Source organism: Camelus bactrianus, chromosome 9 (genome assembly GCF_048773025.1).
Source record: "Camelus bactrianus isolate YW-2024 breed Bactrian camel chromosome 9, ASM4877302v1, whole genome shotgun sequence".
In the NCBI taxonomy this organism is placed as follows: domain Eukaryota; kingdom Metazoa; phylum Chordata; class Mammalia; order Artiodactyla; family Camelidae; genus Camelus; species Camelus bactrianus.
This window is the reverse complement of record NC_133547.1, coordinates 62,397,962-62,416,051: the sequence shown is the minus strand read 5'-3', so window position 1 is coordinate 62,416,051 and position 18,090 is coordinate 62,397,962. Positions and strand designations below refer to the sequence as shown.

Below are 18,090 nucleotides of genomic sequence, written 5' to 3'. Positions count from 1 at the left end.
GAATAGGGCCAAAAGACTTTAGTCAGGTTTTTGTATCTTGTTTTTATTCATTCTTGGGTCAAACAGTAAGACTTGGAAGATAAAAAATGGAACTGTTCTTCCTAAAATGTTGGGGTTTGGACTTCAGTACCACCAGCACTGAGTTGATTCTTCAGCCCCTTTGAGGAAATGTTAAACAACTTGCTGGTATGTAGGGTTGTCTTAATTGGCATTTAGGTGCAGTTTACTAATACATATTTTAGTCCATGTTGTTTTTAATACCCTATTTACAAATGCCTGAACATCACAGGTTAGTCAAGTGACATCAGACTCATGCCTCAGAGTCAAAAGGTTAAGTGTGGCTCTGTGTGGTAGCATGCCAGAGCCATCATCCTGGTTAGGTTATGGAGTTGCCTTTCCAGAGGACGTGGGTACTTCCTAGTTCTCATCATCCCATCACAAGTGAGCTGCTGAGGTAGGAAAACAGAACATGGAAAAAGAATCTGTACGTGGAATAAGAATTCCTTGTTTATGATGGTTTTTCAAAAAGGAGAGTTTGATGTGAAGATTCTTAGCCAACATCTCCTTGCCTCTTCTTATGGGCTTATACTGACCAGAAGTTCTACACTGGAAAAAGATAGAGTATGGTCTTCAATGTGGCTTCATCACAAATTAGGGAACACTAATCTGAAAACACCTTTACAGAGAGTCATTTGTCTTTGACTTGGTAAACCCACTTTAGGAAACATAACCCAAAAAAAAGATTATGGGGAGGGTAATACAGCAGGGCTTTTCATAGTAACGGAAAGCTGGAAGTAACCTAAAGGGACAATAATAGGGGATGGATAGACAGCCTATCATAGAATTATCATAGTTATTCATGGTGAAGACAATATCGTATATTTAGTGGGACACGTTATACATATGGCTGTGTGCTTCCCATGCAAATTCCTAGTTTAATCCTAACAAGCTTGTGAGTGGTACTACTTACCAGTGAGACGACAGAGGGGCAGAGGATAAGTGGTGGTCTACCTGACATCTAGCTTTTAACCGTTTATTACCAGACTGCGGTGACTGGCCACTGGGAATAGAAATGGCTTAGGTTCTTTTGATGGGTATGGGAAATAATGTGATAAAAGCTGATGAAAATAGTGTGAGTGTATTATGTGGAAATGTGAGGAATGGAAAGGACACTTGAATGGGAAAGGAGGTAAAACTGAACCTTCTTTCTGCCTTTCGTGGAGATCCCTGTGAAGAAGGAGGGGCTGGGGCCCTGCCTGAACCTCTGGAAACTGAGGAAACAGTTCCTTGAGTGCCCTTGGTTGGTATTAATTCTGACCTGACCTATTTGCCTGCCCTTCCATCCAAGGGCTTTAGAAGCCATCTCACGCCAGTGCTGCCATCTCCTGCAGTTTCCCCATCCTTACTCCCTGTGTGTGAGAGAGCCCTGTGGAATAAGTCTTCACAACTTACAACCTTTATAGCCATCTATCTTTTCCTTTCCTATCTTAGCTGCTGCCATGTCTCTGGGGAAATCAGTCTTTTCCAGCCCAGAGGGTGGAAAACCATGGACTTTAGACTTCCCCAGCTACTTGTCCCTGTGGCCCAGCAAGCTCCATGGGCCAAAATCTGCTGGTTGATTCTGGCATGGAACCCAGAGTGCTGACCAGCTTGGAGTCCTTTCTGTCACAAATGCTGTGCCATAAGTGTTGGTCTGGGCTGTTGACAAGTGAGTGATAGTAACACAGTAAGAATATCCTGGAGACCTACCCCCACAGGATGAATAGTGGGAAGCCCTTGGAAGGTCATTGGCCAGCCTTAGTGGTAGCAATCAGAGAGGCAGAGTGCCTAAACAAGCAGTGCTATACAAGCAGGGCTTCCAGCTGAGGGTTAAGGCCTCTGGCAGCATGGGACCCCGGCCTTGGTAAAATGAGTTACCAGTTTGACATGATATACAGCCATGCCCAGGTTTTCTGAAGACTCAGTGTCTTATGAATCAGCTATTTCCCTGCCTTTGCACAACCTCTCTTGACACCTCTTTTCATGTTTTTAAGCTTCATACTGCCCTTTACCAGCTTCATACCAGACAGACTCACCTCACGTGTGTTGTGTACCTCTTCTGTGCAAACCAGTGAACCAGACCTCAAGGGGCTAAACTTAGTGGGACCAGTGAACAGCATATACTAATGCAGGAAAGCGTAGATTGAAGTGCTACGACAGCCCAGCAGAGGGAGTGATTCTTAGCAGCAGGTAGGATCAGAATAGCTGCACCTTATAGTTAAAGAGGTGCCCAACTTGTAGTTCAGTGTTATGATCTCTAAATAAAGTTAGGGACAGGTCTGACCAAGAGTGAACTGCCTATTATGTCTCTTCCTGTGACAATGCCAGATGCTGGTACAGCCAGTGCCCCATAGCCCTTTCCAGGATGAAGCCCAGGTTGTCAGTGCTAAACCAGCTCTGCTTATCCCTCCACAATGCCGGCCACACCTCTCAGCTGGAGGATAGTAGATGGTGCTGCAGGCCCCAGTCAGCTATGCTGCTGACTGCCTAACCCTTGATGCCATTGACATAGAAGCCTTGAGAGTGCTCATTACTTGGCATCACTGGTGACTGAGTGTTCACTAATTTTTCCTTTGTTTCCTCCCTGAGTTCTTGGCATTTCATCTAGGCTGAACGCTGAAACTTCACAAGGGTCCTGAAATTCTCCAAGTTTGACCATATGCCCTTCATTAGGAATACAGCTTAATATTGTCACATTGTCCTAAGCTAATGTAATATGATTTGTTTACCAGCAGGATAGACCTTCCCTTCCACCCATTTGTTTTATAAACCATGGTATTTTGAAGCTTTTTTTGAAAGTAACTTGATTAGAGTTTTTATAATGCAGCAAAGTATGGAATAGAGGGAAGGGAGCTCAGTATTTCTGTCGCAGGTTACAGCCTTAACACGCTGCATGAATTTGTTTCTGTGGAGGTTTTCACTGTCCTATATCGTGGTACTTGCAGTCTTCTATATGACCCAGCAGTATATGAGACATAAAAATCTGACCCAGAATACCATGGACATCTGTTTAACAATCCACTAGAGAGAGAAGGTAAAGTTCATGCTGTCTGTGTGGTATGGGTTTTTCTTTCAAATATAAAAACGAGAACAAAAGGTCATGTGCAGTGCTTTAGGAGAGTTTCAACTAGTGATAATTTTTTTCTTCACCATTCTATAAATGTCTTTTTAACTAATTTTTTTAATTACAGAACATTAATGACTCTTAAACGTTTGTTTTTGTCTTTAGGTGATTGAAGTATATGACTTAACTAAAGTAAAGTTAAAATATTGGTAAGTTTTCTCCTGGTATGTGTCATAGGCTTGGTACACATGGACTTTATCTGCTCCCCATATTAAGTTAGTAAAGGATACCCATCTGCAGCAGTTCTGGTGCCATGATGTCTTCAGGCAGCCTTCAAGCCTACTCAGTTTCCTGGGGAAGAGAAGGAAACCTCATGAAGAAAACACCGTGTGTAAAACACTTCACATAGATGTCAGCTTATTTAATCCCACAACAAAGCAGGACCTTAGCTCAGAGGTCTGTGACCATCTCCTAGGTCATAGCTGCCTTTCCTTGCACAGCCTCTTCTGTCACCTCTTTATGTTTTCATGACCACCAGAGGTGGGACAAACCAAATAGATCTGACTTCAAAACCTATGCTGAAGAGAATGCCAAATAGGACCACTATTAGGGGGCCAAAATCTGCTTTTTAGAATGAAAATGGGAATAGTCTGTATGATGCACAAATAGTTGAGCCCCCATTATGGTAAGACACTGTGCTGGCATCTAGAATACTTCATTGAGTAAGCTTCCTTAACAGCTTTGCCTTTTCAGTTGTGTGAAAGGAATCAGCTCCTGGGCTGACTTGAGCAGTGTTTGCCAATAGAGAAGTAGATAAAGCAAATGTGTAATAACACTGACCCCTGCAGATTCTGGTTGTCTCTTGGCTTGTTGGGGCCTTCGTACATCAGGGTCTGGCTTCTCTTTACCCTCTAAAGAGTCAGTGGGTAAGAGTGAGGGGTCTAGAGTCAGGCTTCCCTGGATTTGAGTTATGGCTTCATCATTTTATTACCTCTGTGAACTTGGGCAAGTCACTTAACCTCTTTGAGCTTCTTTTCTCACTAGAGAAATGAAACCAATGTGGCTGCTGGGTTAGGAAGATTACATGAAATAATGCTGGTAAAGCACATAGTATAGTGCCTGGTTTCAACAACTGTATAGTGCAGGGAACTACATTTAGTATCTTGTAATCTATAATGGAAAAGAATCTGAAAAAAATAAGTATTTTTATATATATAAATATGTATTTTTATATATATAAATATGTATTTTTATATATATATATATATATATATATATATATCTGAATCACTTTGCTGTACACCTGAAACTTTGTAAATTAACTATACTTCAATAAAAAATTAAAATTTAAAAAGTGAATTAATTGGGGAGGGTCTAGCTCAAATGGTACAACACATGCTTAGCATGCATGAGGTTCTGGGTTCAATTCCCAGTACCCCCAATTAAAAAAAAACTAATAATAAACAAATAGACCTAATGACCTCCCCCCAGAATTTTTTAAATGAATTAATTAAAAATAAAAAAAATGAGATAAAAATTTAAAAACGGGTGTTTCATAAATGATACTAATTTTTTAAAAAATTATTCTTAACCTCTAAGCATTTTCCTTAAAGTCATAAATGACTTATCTTTGTGTCCATCATCTGAAATCATATGCCCTTCCTTGCTTCCAAGCCCATCCCCCTCCCAGGTGTTTTTCCTTTGCTTGGGATCCATTCCTTTCCATCCACGTACCCATTCACCCAGTCCATGAGTGCTGGCTCTGCCTGTTAGGGAAACAAGCTGCCTTGCTTGGCTATACTCTTAAGAAAATTCCTTTTCAAGCCACACTACAAGTAGGCATCCTGGGAAAACACATTAACACTGTCTATTTCTGTGACTACTCTATCCAAGTCCAAATGCCATGAGGTTGAGGCTGGATTTATTTCCTTCTGAGCTGATCCTGGTGGCCACAGATGTCTTGAGAGGATCTAGAAGATTAATTCTGTATATCAGCCTTAGGAGAATTGGCTATTTCTGACCTCATTATTTAAAAGTTCTGTAGTTAAACTTTTATTTTGATGCAATTGTAGACTCACCCACCTGCATTTTAAGAGCTTCCAACCACCTTCTCCAATGATCTGTGAGTCTATCCTGCAAAGCCTGGTATTAAAAAGTATCTTTGTTTTTCAGTGGCGTACATTTCAATTCTCAAGCCATAGCTCCCACTATTGAGCAGATTGACCAGTCTTTTGGTGCAACCCATCCTGGAGGTAAGCCAAGTCCAGCGGATTCCTCTGGTCATCTGTGGCAGTCCATAGTGATAAACCTGGCAAGGAGTGCCATCCCAGCCCCAACCCCAAAGTCACGCTCCTGTAGGATTTTGGGGTTGGTACTTGGGTGTGAAGGAAAGCTCCTTCCCTTTGTTTTCAGCCTAGTAGTTCAGTTCAGAAATGAGACTCAAGGAAGGTGTTGCCAGTCATTACCTGCTGCCTGGCTGGTTTGTGTCTGCAGCCTCTGATGCCATTCAACCAAGTCACTTTCTTCTCCCCGCTCCTACAGTGTACAACTCCGCTGAGCAGCTCTTCCACCTCAACTTCAGAGGACTGTCTTTCTCTTTTCAGCTGGACTCATGGACTGAGGCTCCCAAGTACGAGGTTAGCCCTTCTCTTTCCCTGTTGTATGTTGCCCAATGCCCAGGTGATATGGGTCAGCAGACAGTGCCATTGGGGGAAGCTGGATAGGTACCCTTTCTTTGGTTTCATCGTCTTTGATATCTTCAGGGGTCAGGGTGGGTAGAGTGGGTGAAGTTGACAGAACAAAGCTCAGGCTGGCATTCCCAGGAAGAGGGCACTTCCAGCTGAAGAGTGAGGTTGAGCTCATTTTTCGTAAGTAAATCTCTGTCATGTAGTTTAAAACACCAGATCACTGCAGTTTTTCTCAATGGCCTAGAATTTGAGAGAATTCATCCTGGATTTTCAGTTATCTGTTGCTTTTAGCAAAATGTTTCATTCATCCTTAGGCAACAGCATCCTTAGGGTTATGAAATGATAGGTTTTTGTAAGTTTACATTTTCTTAAAGGAGGCATTTCTGCATTTTCTCCTTGATGAAAGAATGAAAAACTAAATAACATTAAGGAAGAACTTCCATGGTTGGTGTGAATTTTTTGACCTGGAGGCAGGTTTGATTGTGTGCTTTGACCTGGCCAGTTTTTGAAGACCATGAGTTTTAGGGAAATGCCAGAGCCTGAGTCACATGGCCTGAAGTGTATTTGTCTTGTTGTTTTAATTGAAGTGTAGTTGGTTATAGTGTGTCAATTTCTAGTGTACAGCACAATGTTGCAGTGTGTTTTTACTGAAATTTTTCTGTGTTTGCAGCCCAATTTTGCCCATGGTCTGGCCTCTCTCCAGATACCCCATGGAGCAACTGTGAAACGAATGTACATCTATAGTGGAAACAGCCTTCAGGATACCAAGTACGTGTGAGGGGGCACAAGCTTCATGCTAAGGCCGTGGGTTGCCTGGGAGGGAGGGCAAAGCCTCTGCTCATTCTGTGCCTGCCCCCAGGGCTCCTGTGATGCCTCTGAGCTGTTTCCTGGGCAATGTGTATGCTGAGAGTGTAGATGTTCTTCGAGATGGAACTGGACCCTCAGGTTTACGACTTCGCCTACTTGCTGCAGGTCAGTTACTGGCTTTAGAGTGGTGGATTCTCCATTATATCCTTGTTGACACAGTTTAAAATGCCACGTGCTTAGAGATAGTTGGTAGAAGACAAATGGCGCAGATGATTATGGTTAAAGTTTTCATTTAAATTTGTGAAGGGACAAGACAGTCTTATCTTGAGCAAATCTTAATAAATGACAGTAACACTGCTTCCCTCAGCATGTACATCAGCCTTCTGTGTACTTAATGTAGTTTTGCAGTGGTTCCCAGGTCCTGGAGATATATCTTACGGGCTACAGTGTTGTCTGTTCTCCCGTTTTCCACTCTTTGCGCCCATTTCTCAGAGAAGGCTGGCAAGAAGAACTTGTTGAATTGTGGCATGGCCACACCCTGCTGAGTTTTGCTGACTGTGAACAAAAAAAAGAGTTGCTGCCTTCAAGTGGTTGGTCTCTTCAGGATTCACGCTTCATCTTGTGATTTTCTTGTGCCTGGATAATCTTAGCTCCTTCAGACCTTGGATTATGTGTAGTAATACCGAGGTCCTCCAGTGGGGTTTACCTCCATAAAGTTGGCCTGGGGACTGTGAGCTCCATGAAAGGGCATTCTTTCATGGAGCTCATAGTCTAGCCAGTGTTTATTCATAAGCTGGGGTCTTGCATCAGTCTCTGGGGTGTCAGATCTTAACTGTTAATAAATCTTATATATAAACTGAACTCATCCCCCTGAATAATTAAGACAGTTCACAGGCTCCAGGTTAGAAATTTAAAAAAATATATTGTCCAGCCATGGCAGAACACTAGCTACTTAAAGGAACATTGCACCTGAGCTAGAATTTTTGAGAGACTTGAGATGTGGCAGCAAGATTGAGTGATTTAGGGTCTTCTCAGAGCAGAAGGGCTGCTACTTGAAACAGTAGGGTAGTCAAGGATGGTGCTGTTATCCCAGATGACAGCAGGAGGAGCCTGTTGAGAGGCTGGAGAGGGGAGTTCTCAACCAATTCTGACTTCCACCCTGTACAGGACACTTCTAGCAGTCACATCTCACTGCTTTCAGGGTCAGTGGGGAAAACACTTTGTTACGGTCAAGACGTCAATGAGTTATTATCCAACCCAGTACTCACTGAGAGTGTCCTTTGACAAGCTTAAAGGTAGCTTGTCCCTGGCAACTCCTTTCTTACATCTTTCTCCTATGGACTGTGGCTACAGTGATGATTTTAATGTGGAAAGTCTATTCAACTGTCTTGATCCTCACAATAATTTATAGGAAGACTCACTCCAGGCAATCAGAAACTAAAATAGTCTCCTAAAACTAAGGGTAATTTTACCTGAGGAGGCTTCAGGTAGAGTGAGACAAGAGAGGAGACTCACCTGTGAAGGGTGCCTTCCCTGTAACCCCATCTAGACATTCGTGAGTATCTGGTATCTGGAGACTTCGGGCACACAGTCCAGCTTGACAGGACTTTTGGTGGGTTCTGTAGGTCACCCAGGCTTGCCTAAGCTGCAAGATTTATAGACTTATAGGTTAATGTGGACTGTGCTTTTTCCCAGGACCTAGTTAATTTAAACACAGCTTTCATTTTATTTTGTCACTCAGTGTGTTTGTGCTGTGACTAAATAAAGACTCTTGGCTTAGTTGGAGAACTCAGTACCTCTTTATTTCAGATTTTGGATTCCTGAAGTCTTCTGTATATAAAAAATGGATTGTTATACAAGAAAGAGCTTTGTCAACTGTAAAGCCCTGTGCAGAGTAAGGTGATGATAGTGATTTTCATGGTACCAGGAATTGTAATCCTCTGGATTCTTGGCTTCCTTTTTCACTTTGGGCAGAATACTTTGTCTTCCTATCCACAGAATGGGGGAAATTTTATTGTTGGTGTGTCTCTTGGTATTCCACAACCACTTCTGCATATGTATGTTTAACTGGAACCATTTCTGAAATGTATTAGAAAAAGTCAGGGTTTAAAGATTCTCCCCAAAGGAGAAACTTTTGGCAAATGAGGTTTTTTCATTCTCCCACTTTCCCAGTTTGTCTCTTGAGAGTTGGTGGGTCTATCAGGTGTGTGTAGAATTAGGGAGTAAGTTAATGGATTCTTCGCTCTTGGCTCATCTGTAGAGTGATCTTCAGGTCCAGTCTCTTGCTGGGGGTTACCACTGAGAATTACTTCTTAATATAAATCCTTGTATTTTGTCGGGACCTGGACAGTTGTAAGAGACAATAGCCCCCATTTTTATATGTCCACAGCACCTGTGCTGCTGTTTATTGTACCTTGTACCACAGTTGTGTGATGGTCTGATTGGAATCTCCACACCGTAAGCACCAGTGTGGGCAGAGGCTGTACCTGTTTTGCTCACCTTTGCTTCCTCAATGTTTAGCAAAGTGTCCTAGCCCATGGTGTCAATGAGTAACTGGTGAGTCAGTGAATGACGTTTCCAGAGCTCCATGTCACTTTTGTGGGATTGAGTTGAGTCTCTGGCATTATTTTGAGTAGAGACCTCATGTAGCATCTCAAGTCCTGATGACCTGGTATTTCTGCTTACATGCGGTCTTGCCCCTCAGCCGGACCTGATAATGCAGTGTGCGGCCACTTGCCTCTCTGGTGCTCCCAGGGCCCAGGGCTGCAGAGTCTCGGGCCCTGACAAGGAACCTGACCACCTCTACCTTGTTCTCTGCAGGCTGTGGACCTGGCCTATTAGCAGATGCCAAGATGCGGGTATTTGAACGCTCGGTGTATTTTGGCGATTCCTGCCAAGATGTTCTTAGCATGCTTGGCTCTCCACACAAGGTCTTCTACAAGTCAGAAGACAAGGTAGGGAAAATGTGTTTATAAAGTGAATAGGTGGTCTCTGTCTTTTTTTTTTTTTAATCAACATTAACTTAATATTAAATATAAACTATTTGCTATTTTCCTATAGAACCTGTTCTATTAAAGCTGATGGAGAAGTAAATTGAAAGCTCTTTTCTGACCCCTGTTGGTCAGATTGTTCTGCCTTTCCTCAGAGACCGGGGCCCAGTCTATAATCTGCCAAAGCTGGCTGGGTTGTTGGGCACCAGCATCTGGCACTCCCACACTCTTGCTTACCCATTAGATTAATGTTATACAAGAAACACAATCTACAGACTCATTTAATCCAAGAACTGTATTAAGGGGTTGGATTTTAATTCCTTGTTATTTTCCCCCCAACAGATGAAGATTCATTCTCCCTCTCCTCATAAGCAAGTTCCATCCAAATGCAATGACTACTTTTTTAACTACTTCACTCTTGGAGTGGTAAGTCGTGATTCCTTAGAGAAGTGTTTCATTTCTGTGGGGGTGGGCAGTGCACCTGGGCACACCTATGTGTACACATGCAGCTATAACCATGCTTGGCAGCAGGGAACCTAGCCCCAGGTGGCTTTACCAGTGCTGTTTTGCATTGGCATTGGTACCCCAAAGTAGACCTTTCCTGACACCAGGATTGCTAAGAAACACCAAGTTTCCTGGTGTATCTTGACTTCTTTTCTGAGGGAAACAAGCTCCAAAAGTGCAGGAATCATTTAGCTTCAAGATGTTTTGGGAACTGCTATTTTGTAGAACATAAGACCTTCTTCTGGAGTCACAAAACAGAGAGACAAAAAATGGTTTAAAGACTGGGAGTGTGCTTTTGTAGTTTTAGGGAATCACCCCAGAGGCATTGCTGAAGCCCTATGCTCTGGGCCTAAGGTGCTGAATGGAGCTGTGGCCACCATCAGTGCTGACAGTCCAGCTGGTATATGTGATGTGTGTGAGAGAAATGGTTGTCTAGCAGGATGCATCTCAGAGGGCATTGCTGGCCTCTTGGGTCTTCTAACCTTTTGGCTTTCTAGGACCTGAGGTCCTGAGCAAAGAAAGAGTATACCCCGAGAGTAAGAAAGGGGGACTGGGTCTGCTGGTGTGGAAAAGACCAAAGAGGATCCAGGAGTAGTGGGGCAGTGGCAGTGGGATCATAAACTCTTGATGGTAGGATGGTGGCAGGAGAGAATGGCACTATTGTAAGCTGGACCTCTTTTTGAGTTCCAGGGCCAGTGATAAGTGGAAGTTGTAGTGAATGGACCAACTCTAATAGGACATGGTATAGCTATTGGTGGAAGAGTGCAGTCTGGGGTAATCCTGGGGTCACAGGTGTGAACAGCTGGCAGGATGTGAAGCTGGGAAGAGTTGGGGGAAGGGTACAAGAAGTGTTGAGTAGGTAATGTCATCCAGATCTGAGTCCTGACTGGAAGCTGGAATTTCAGTTCCAGGGGTTGCTGACTTCCACAGGCCTGCTCTGTGGAAGTGCCTGGCAGGTCATGGCATTCAGAATAGCCAGGTGCCTTGAGCCCCTTAGAGTCAGGTGGCCCCTGAATCCTCCTGGTAGCCTTTAAGTCAAAATCTGTGCTCAGTTAGATTTTTCACCAGGTCCTTTTTGTCAGGAAAGATCTCCCTGACTATGTTTGGGTTCCCAAGCAGTAGGAACTGTAACCCCTGTGTCTGCCGGGCCTGCTAGTACAAAGTTTAGGATGGGGAGGCCTATAGGTGGTTGGGTGTGTGTCATCATCCCATTGCGTGCCCCCTACCCCCTGTCCCACCGTGTCATGTTAAGGCTACTTAGCCTCAGCTGTCCCCTTGACTGTTATTTGGGGAAAAACTGTTCCCTGAGGGCATCCCCATTGTGGAGTGGGAGTCACCAACTTGGACATGCCCTCGAAAGGCCCCTGCCCTGCCTCAGTAACTTTCCCCACTTGGGCATCTTTGTTTTCTATCCCAGGACATTCTCTTTGACGCGAATACACACAAAGTGAAGAAGTTTGTCCTACATACCAATTACCCTGGACATTATAATTTTAATATGTGAGTATACCTATACCTGCCCCTCCAAGAAGTGAGTTTTGAGCTAAAAAAATCCCCAGGAAGGAGAGCTTGTGGCTTTGGACGTTTGCTGTTTCATGGGCAGTGAACGTTTCCTGAGTGCTCTGTTCCTGGTATAGTGTCCATTACCTTGCATCTCTCCATTTATACCCATTTTACAAATAGGGAAATAGGTTCAGAAAGCTTGGCTTCTGATAGATAATAGGGTCTTCAGCCCCCCAAGCTGGTCCCTTTTCTGACTCCAGTGCCCAAATCTGGCCTCTCCTAGTGAACGCTGTGTCGAGCCCCGAGCCAGGGCTTTGGGCAAGTGATCTTGATTCTGTTTTTCCTGGGGTGCAGATGCAGGGGTGATGAGGCCTCCCAGGGCGTCCACCCTTTACCCTTCTGCCTTCTCTCTCTAGTTATCACCGCTGTGAGTTCAAGATCCCACTAACCATAAAGAGAGGTAAGTAGTCAATGTCCTCAGGGTAAGAAAAGGGTTTAGAGTCAGTCTCTCAAAATGAGAAGAGATGATGATCCACGCAGAGAGGGTGGTATTAGTAGGTTTTGTGGAGTCTTTGCCCACCTGCTTCTGCCCATATAGCCTCAGCTCGCCTGGTTGGGCTCTTTATTCTGGGGGTTGCCTTGTTCTTGGTCTATAGTCTCCTGGAGGCCCTAAAGGTCTTATCCTATGACTGAGATTACTGGTGTCCAAACTTCAGTCCCAGTGCATATGGTGGCTAGGCTGGTGTCACAGGTGAGCTGAGCCATCTACCTGAATAGATATGGAACTGAATACAGGCCAGGCCAGCTATCAACCATAGTGTGTTCTCTTTTCAGAAAACACAGATGGTCAGACAGAAACATGCACAACCTACAGCAAGGTAAACTTCTATTTTCCCACCTGACACATTCTGAAAATGAGGTGGGTGTGAGCCTGCCAGCAGTCTAGGGCCCCATATCCTTTGGGCCAGCCATTGGTCACAGGCATGGTCAGGTCCCTGCTAATCCCGTCACCCACCACCCCTCTTGCAGTGGGACAACATCCAGGAACTTCTGGGCCACCCTGTGGAGAAGCCTGTTGTCCTGCATAGGTGAGTGGGAAGTTGCTGTCTCTAACTACCCCATCCAGCTCCTTACAGCCCAGAAGGCCTAGGGAAGTCTCTAGCAGTGGGTATGACTTAAAAATGACAGAAATTTCTGGTGTTGCCACAAACAGACTTCCTGACCCAACCTTGTATGTTAGGACTGGGCCAGCTGTTCTCCGTGTTTACCTGTACCAGAGAGGTTGCCCCCTGGGGATAGCTCTCCCTCCTTCCCCACCTGCCTCCAGGTATGGGGACCTTTTCACCCTTAGTTACTCAGAAAGGGAGGTAGTTTTGACTAGCTGTCCTGTGCTCTTTCCCCTCTCAAAGCTGCTACCTGCCGTAGCTCACAACTCAATACCTGGTTACCATGCTGCCTGAGGCTCCTCTTCTTCCTGACTTTGCACCACTCCAGTCCAATTGCATAATAACTTCTGTGACAGCTGGACTATGTAGGATTCAGAGCTTGAATGAGACCTGTCACTGTGCCTGGGACCTCAAGGACTTGTGTGGCAAACAGAAGCTCACAGCCATAAGAGATCATTAGCTAATAGCCCCCATCCCAAAAGTGACTAGATGCCCTGGCTGGCATTGGCCTTTGTCTGCCCCTCTAATTCTGGCTTCCCCGGCCTCAGGTCCTCCTCCCCAAACAACACCAACCCTTTTGGCTCCACATTCTGCTTTGGTCTTCAGCGGATGATCTTTGAGGTAAGCCCTGGGGGTTTGAGGGGCCGGTAGTCATGGCAAGGACAGGCGAATGATTGAGGGAGATTGGGAAGGGAGCGCCTAACCTGCTGAGCAAGTTAATCCAACAAACTGAGAGGTAATGAGGATCCTACATGTAGATTTGAAAACGCGAGTACAGTAGGAATGAGAACCACAGGGCAAGTGGGGCTAAGTCCAGGGATGTTGGAGGCCTTTAAATGGCACGTGAATGAATGTGCTATGGGGTGACTGTCTATAGAGTCCCCACTGGCTTGGAAGAAGAATGAGCTGCCCCTGTTTTCCCATCTGGATGCCATAACCTGGACCCCTAGTGTGTCCAGGACTGGACAAATGGGCATGGTGGAGTTGATGTATCCCAGAGGAACAGGCAGACATGAGGGCAGAGAAGACCTCTAGCATGAGTTTGGAGGTGCTGAGGCATCAGCCCAGCCCCGTGGCTGCTGTGTTACACACACAAGTTCCAACCCCTGTGCACAGGAGCTGCCTCAAGTCCCTTCCCTCAAGTCACAGTGGTGGTTTTTGTGGGTCCTGTTGCCTGCTCTGCTTACATCCCTTCTATTCCTCCCCCTTGACTCACTGTCCTCTTCTCATTCTAGGTCATGCAGAATAACCACATTGCCTCAGTGACACTTTATGGCCCCCCTAGGCCTGGTGCCCACCTGAGAACAGAGCTCCCCTAGGGACATCACCACCCATGTCCCTCTGCCCCATGGAATTGTGCTTCACATCTTGTCCAGTGGGCCTCCCTGTGCTACCCTGTGGGTTTTGTCGGACACCTTACCAGCGTGGAAGGGCTGTTGTGATGTTCTGAGGTGGGGCTCAGGCTGGATGTTATGCCGTGGGGTGAGAGAGCCAGATATTCCTCTGTCTGTTCTCAGCCTGCTGGTGCCAACAGGGGACGCAGACTGCAGAGAGAAGCACAAACTCTGAGCCTTGATACCTGGACCCAGGAGCTCTCTACTAATGTAAGGAGGCAGGGTTCTGTCTCCCCTGTCCCATACACATTGGAAAACTTGGGGCTCTTTCTGTGGCTGAGGACACAGGAACCCAGGACGAGGACAAGGTCCTGCCTTTGGCCCAACATTGCCACATTACCCTTAAGGCAAGCAGGTAGCATGTCCACAGTACTTGGTTGCGACTTTTGCACTACATCCACTTTAGTTACTTGATGAGCTGGCTGTGCCCAAGGTGGCCCACCTGCCCTTCCCTCTTCCTTTCTTGCACGCGCTCTCTGCTAGGCCCAGTAGGCACTCCCAAGTGGTTGAAACAACTTTCTACCATTGAGTTATGTGCCCAGACCTGGTTCCCACCCCTCTTGGAGCGAGCCTTCAGGGTTGCCTGTGCCCCTACTCTGCCCAACCTGGCTGGCGGGGCTGCATGTTTCCATCTTGTCTGCCTCTTTTATTTAATGCCAAAGTTTTAGCCAAAGACATCTTCCTCCTTTTGTTGTGTTTCAGCATTCTGTCCTGCACTATGGACTTGGCTTCGCTGTCCCAAGCCAGGGCAGTGTCTCCTGGCCAGGCCCATTCATGGCTCAAGGCCTCTGGGGCTCAAGGAGGGCTGGCTGCTCAGTCTCTTCATGGGACTTACTAAGGAAAGTAGCTTATGTGCTTTAAAAATATTAATCCTTTTGAAAAGAATTGAGAAGAGAAATGTATAATTTTATCCCATTTTTAATATTTTGGTCTAGCAACTTGTGATACATAGATGACAATTTTGTGAGTTTTTCAAATGTGTGTACAGATTTTTGTAAATATGACTTTTGTAATTAACTCATGTACAGCCTCATCCTGTATAGTTTAACAATGAATGTCCCGGGCTCCTTTGTGGTTCCTGGGCATATAGCCAGGTTTGTGTGGCATTCCCATGACTTTGTGACTGATTAGTGTCTTCCCATGTGGACTGTGGCCTGGCCAGAGACACCCTGCACATCCCACTGTGGGGCAGCCAGGACTGTTCCCATCCTCCTAGAATGGGGGAACCTTCCTCATGCCCTGCCCACACCCCTCCTCCAATAAAGACCTATGCCCTCAGCAATATGCTGTTGCTGGGGTGTTTGTACTAAAATAAGCATGGAGGCATTGTTTTTTGGTGGGGGATGAGAAAGGGGGTGGTTGAAGAATATGGGGAAATTAATAGTGAAGTCATCTTAGGAGAAGAGGTTCCTTGGCTCCTCTGAAGGGGGCAGCATGGCCTCCAGTAGGAGACTCAGTTTTGTGGTTGTAGGTTCTTTTTCAGTGGGTAGCTGGAGGTGGTGAAAGACTTTAGGTAGGACAATGCCCTCAGTCCCTGTGTGTCTCCATCCCTGGTGTTCCATCCAGTCCAGGGCTCGGGAGTTGGCCCCAGGAAAGCAGACAGTAGGAGAACTAAAGACCTGGACAGGATTAAGAATCCACTTTGAAGGGACAGGTAGGAAGCAAAACACCTACTTTCAGATTGAGTTGTGGGAGAATGCCTGCCAGTCCCATGAGGACTGAGGTCAGGTCCCTACCCCCGCCCCTCCCTGTGGGGCCATCCTTGAGAAAGACCTGCATTTGTCTGCCCTAGGAATTCCAAGCCAAGGAGTATGGTCAGATTCCATGAGCCTCTGCCACTCCCACCACACACACGTCCCTACTAGGAGCACCAAACATGTTTACCTGCTTGGCAAAGAGCCTGATGGTACACCACCTCATCCCTGCCCATCTCAAGAGCCACCATTTGATTGGTTCCAGATCACCTCCCATTAGGGTAGGTCAGCAGGAGCCAAGCTCAATCTTCAATCCCTGAGACCCTGAGGCGGCAGACTCCTGGTGATAGTGGGGCTGGATCCTGAACTCACGCCCTTTTCTGCGGAAGAACCATACACACCGCAGTAATCCACCCTGGGAAACCTACCATTAAAACCACCTCCCACTACATCCTGGGTCTGAATGAGGGGAGCTGGGAGCTGGGTGCTGTGATAAGTGGCTAGGGGCCCCACTGGAAAGGGCCAGTAGCGACAGGCCATGGATGCGCACAGGCTGGCCCACGCGGTCCGTGCAGCAGGTGCCACATAAGCCAGATGTCAGCAGCGGAGAGCCCGTGCACTACAAGAAGCTCGCGGTAAAAGCAGGGGTCAAAGGTGCGTAAGTGCGGCGCGGCTGAAGGCCGAGAGATACCAAAGGTGCGGAAAGCAGGGTGCGGCTCAGGTGTGAGACGCAGGCGCTGTAGACACATGCCCAGAAAGACGTCGTCGATGGGGAAGAGCTCAACCTGCGCGCAGGCACCAGCCAGGCGGCGCAGTGTGGCCCCTGAGAGCACGAAGCCACCGCCGCCTGCATAGGCCGGGTAGGCGGGCAAGCCGTACACAGCCTCGGGAATGTAGTACTTGCTAGCCCGCACTCGGATTGGCCGCGCCTGCACGATCACGTCACCCGCAAGCAGGTCCTGCGCCGGGTCCCGCGGCGCCAAGAACTCCAGCAGGTTTCCCACATGCACGAACACGTCGGCGTCGCCTTTAAAAACGAAGCGCACGTCGGGGCAGTAGGCGGAGGCCCAGGCCAGGAAGTGGATCTCCTTGAGCGTCAAGTTGAAAAAAGTGTCGTCGAAGGCCCAGAGTAGGATGTCTGCGTACGCTCGACTCTCAGCACGCAGCAGAGCGCTCCAGTGCGTTTGCGTGCCCGCCCCCTCCGCGTCTGCCCCGTCCGTGCCTGCGCCCCTGGGCACGCCCAGCAGGAACACCCGGCGCACAAGCGCCCCCTGCACGCGACCCTCAGCACCCCACGTCTGGCGCACGGCTTGGCGCCGCTCGAAGTCAGCCGCCACCGACTTAACGGCGATGAGCAGGTCAGGTCCGCTGGCAGATGCGCCATTTCCTCGGCACTTGTGCGGCTGGTTAATGAGCAGAGGGAAGCGCCGCTGGTCCTTGGCGCGCAGATAGCGACCAAAGTCAAAGGGTCCCGTGGGCGTGGGCGGCTGCGGCGTGTCCTCTTCGTAGGCCGGCGGGGCTGCACCCGCGTCGGGTGCCGGGAATACACGGAGCCCCGCGGTGGGCTCCAGCGCCGCCCCCTCTTGAGCTCGCGGCGCGCTTGTCGTCGGTGCCGCGCCATCGCGCTGCGCGTAGAGGAGGAGGCCGAGGGCGGCGCCGAGAAGCAGCGTGAGCGACGCTTCTCTGCGTAGGCGCAGCCTCCGCCTCATGTCCGCGTGGCCGGCGCCCGCGCCCCCTGGGGAGAGAGAACTCAATCAGGGCATCAGACTGGGAACCTAGCAGCCCCCAGGGTTTCCTACCCAGCCCTCCCCAAGGGGAGGGGGCAGGAGGCCATACTCCGGGGTCTCCAGCTACCAGCCGTTCATCCCCCTCCAGTGTCCTCCTACTTTGGGCCCTGACCACCCCCCACCGGGATGGGCACCCTGAAAGGGAAAGAAGTTCCTCCTAGTAGCTGACTCCCACCCCTGAGCTCCGGCCCAGGACGGTGCCCCAAGGCCGGGACAAGGACACGCAGAGCCTCGGCCCCACCCCCTTCCCGCGCTGAGGCCCAATCCATTTTACCCATCCCTACCCACCACGGTCGTCCTTGGAATCTTGACACACCTTTGACCTTTGGGAGCGGCGCGGCCCCGCATGCCAGGGCCTCCGGGGCTCAGCGTAGGGTCCCAAGGGCGGCCATGGACGGGGCCTGGGCCAAATGCAACGTTGGCAGGAAGGGGGGGCCCGGGGCCGCTGCCACGTG

The 18,090-nt window shown here is 47.8% G+C and overlaps 2 protein-coding genes and 1 long non-coding RNA gene across 7 annotated transcripts in view; 1 reads left to right on the top strand and 2 right to left on the bottom strand.

Moving 5' to 3' along the window:
• PHAF1 (phagophore assembly factor 1) overlaps positions 1-15,469 on the top strand; it is a 25,544-nt gene extending 10,075 nt beyond the window's left edge. Inside the window, exons 5-17 of the mRNA XM_045522233.2 lie at positions 3,269-3,312; positions 5,276-5,355; positions 5,645-5,739; positions 6,461-6,558; positions 6,650-6,762; positions 9,418-9,551; positions 9,930-10,013; positions 11,509-11,591; positions 12,011-12,054; positions 12,429-12,472; positions 12,624-12,682; positions 13,309-13,381; positions 13,996-15,469. Coding sequence (XP_045378189.2) covers positions 3,269-3,312; positions 5,276-5,355; positions 5,645-5,739; positions 6,461-6,558; positions 6,650-6,762; positions 9,418-9,551; positions 9,930-10,013; positions 11,509-11,591; positions 12,011-12,054; positions 12,429-12,472; positions 12,624-12,682; positions 13,309-13,381; positions 13,996-14,079 — 1,035 coding nt within the window. The 3' untranslated portion in view covers positions 14,080-15,469. The remainder of the gene's footprint in view (positions 1-3,268; positions 3,313-5,275; positions 5,356-5,644; positions 5,740-6,460; positions 6,559-6,649; positions 6,763-9,417; positions 9,552-9,929; positions 10,014-11,508; positions 11,592-12,010; positions 12,055-12,428; positions 12,473-12,623; positions 12,683-13,308; positions 13,382-13,995) is intronic.
• Positions 267-14,309, bottom strand: LOC141578670 (uncharacterized). 3 transcript variants are annotated; one of them, XR_012509267.1, is made up of 5 exons: positions 14,181-14,304; positions 8,113-8,242; positions 3,394-3,454; positions 2,076-2,244; positions 267-606 (listed from the first exon to the last, which is right to left on the bottom strand). It is a non-coding gene; the product is annotated as an uncharacterized LOC141578670 (long non-coding RNA). The 3 variants fall into 3 exon arrangements; XR_012509265.1 differs by lacking the exon at positions 267-606 and having other exon boundaries at positions 1,900-2,244; XR_012509266.1 differs by lacking the exons at positions 267-606; positions 8,113-8,242 and having other exon boundaries at positions 1,900-2,244; positions 14,181-14,309.
• B3GNT9 (UDP-GlcNAc:betaGal beta-1,3-N-acetylglucosaminyltransferase 9) lies at positions 15,057-18,090 on the bottom strand. 3 transcript variants are annotated; one of them, XM_045522230.2, is made up of 2 exons: positions 17,952-18,090; positions 15,057-17,583 (listed from the first exon to the last, which is right to left on the bottom strand). In XM_045522230.2, the coding sequence occupies exon 2, from the start codon at positions 17,555-17,557 to the stop codon at positions 16,349-16,351; it is 1,209 nt and encodes a 402-aa protein (XP_045378186.1). In that variant the 5' UTR covers positions 17,558-17,583; positions 17,952-18,090; the 3' UTR covers positions 15,057-16,348. The 3 variants fall into 3 exon arrangements, with proteins under 3 accessions (XP_045378186.1, XP_045378185.1, XP_010960747.1); XM_045522229.2 differs by having other exon boundaries at positions 17,920-18,068; XM_010962445.3 differs by having other exon boundaries at positions 17,924-18,056.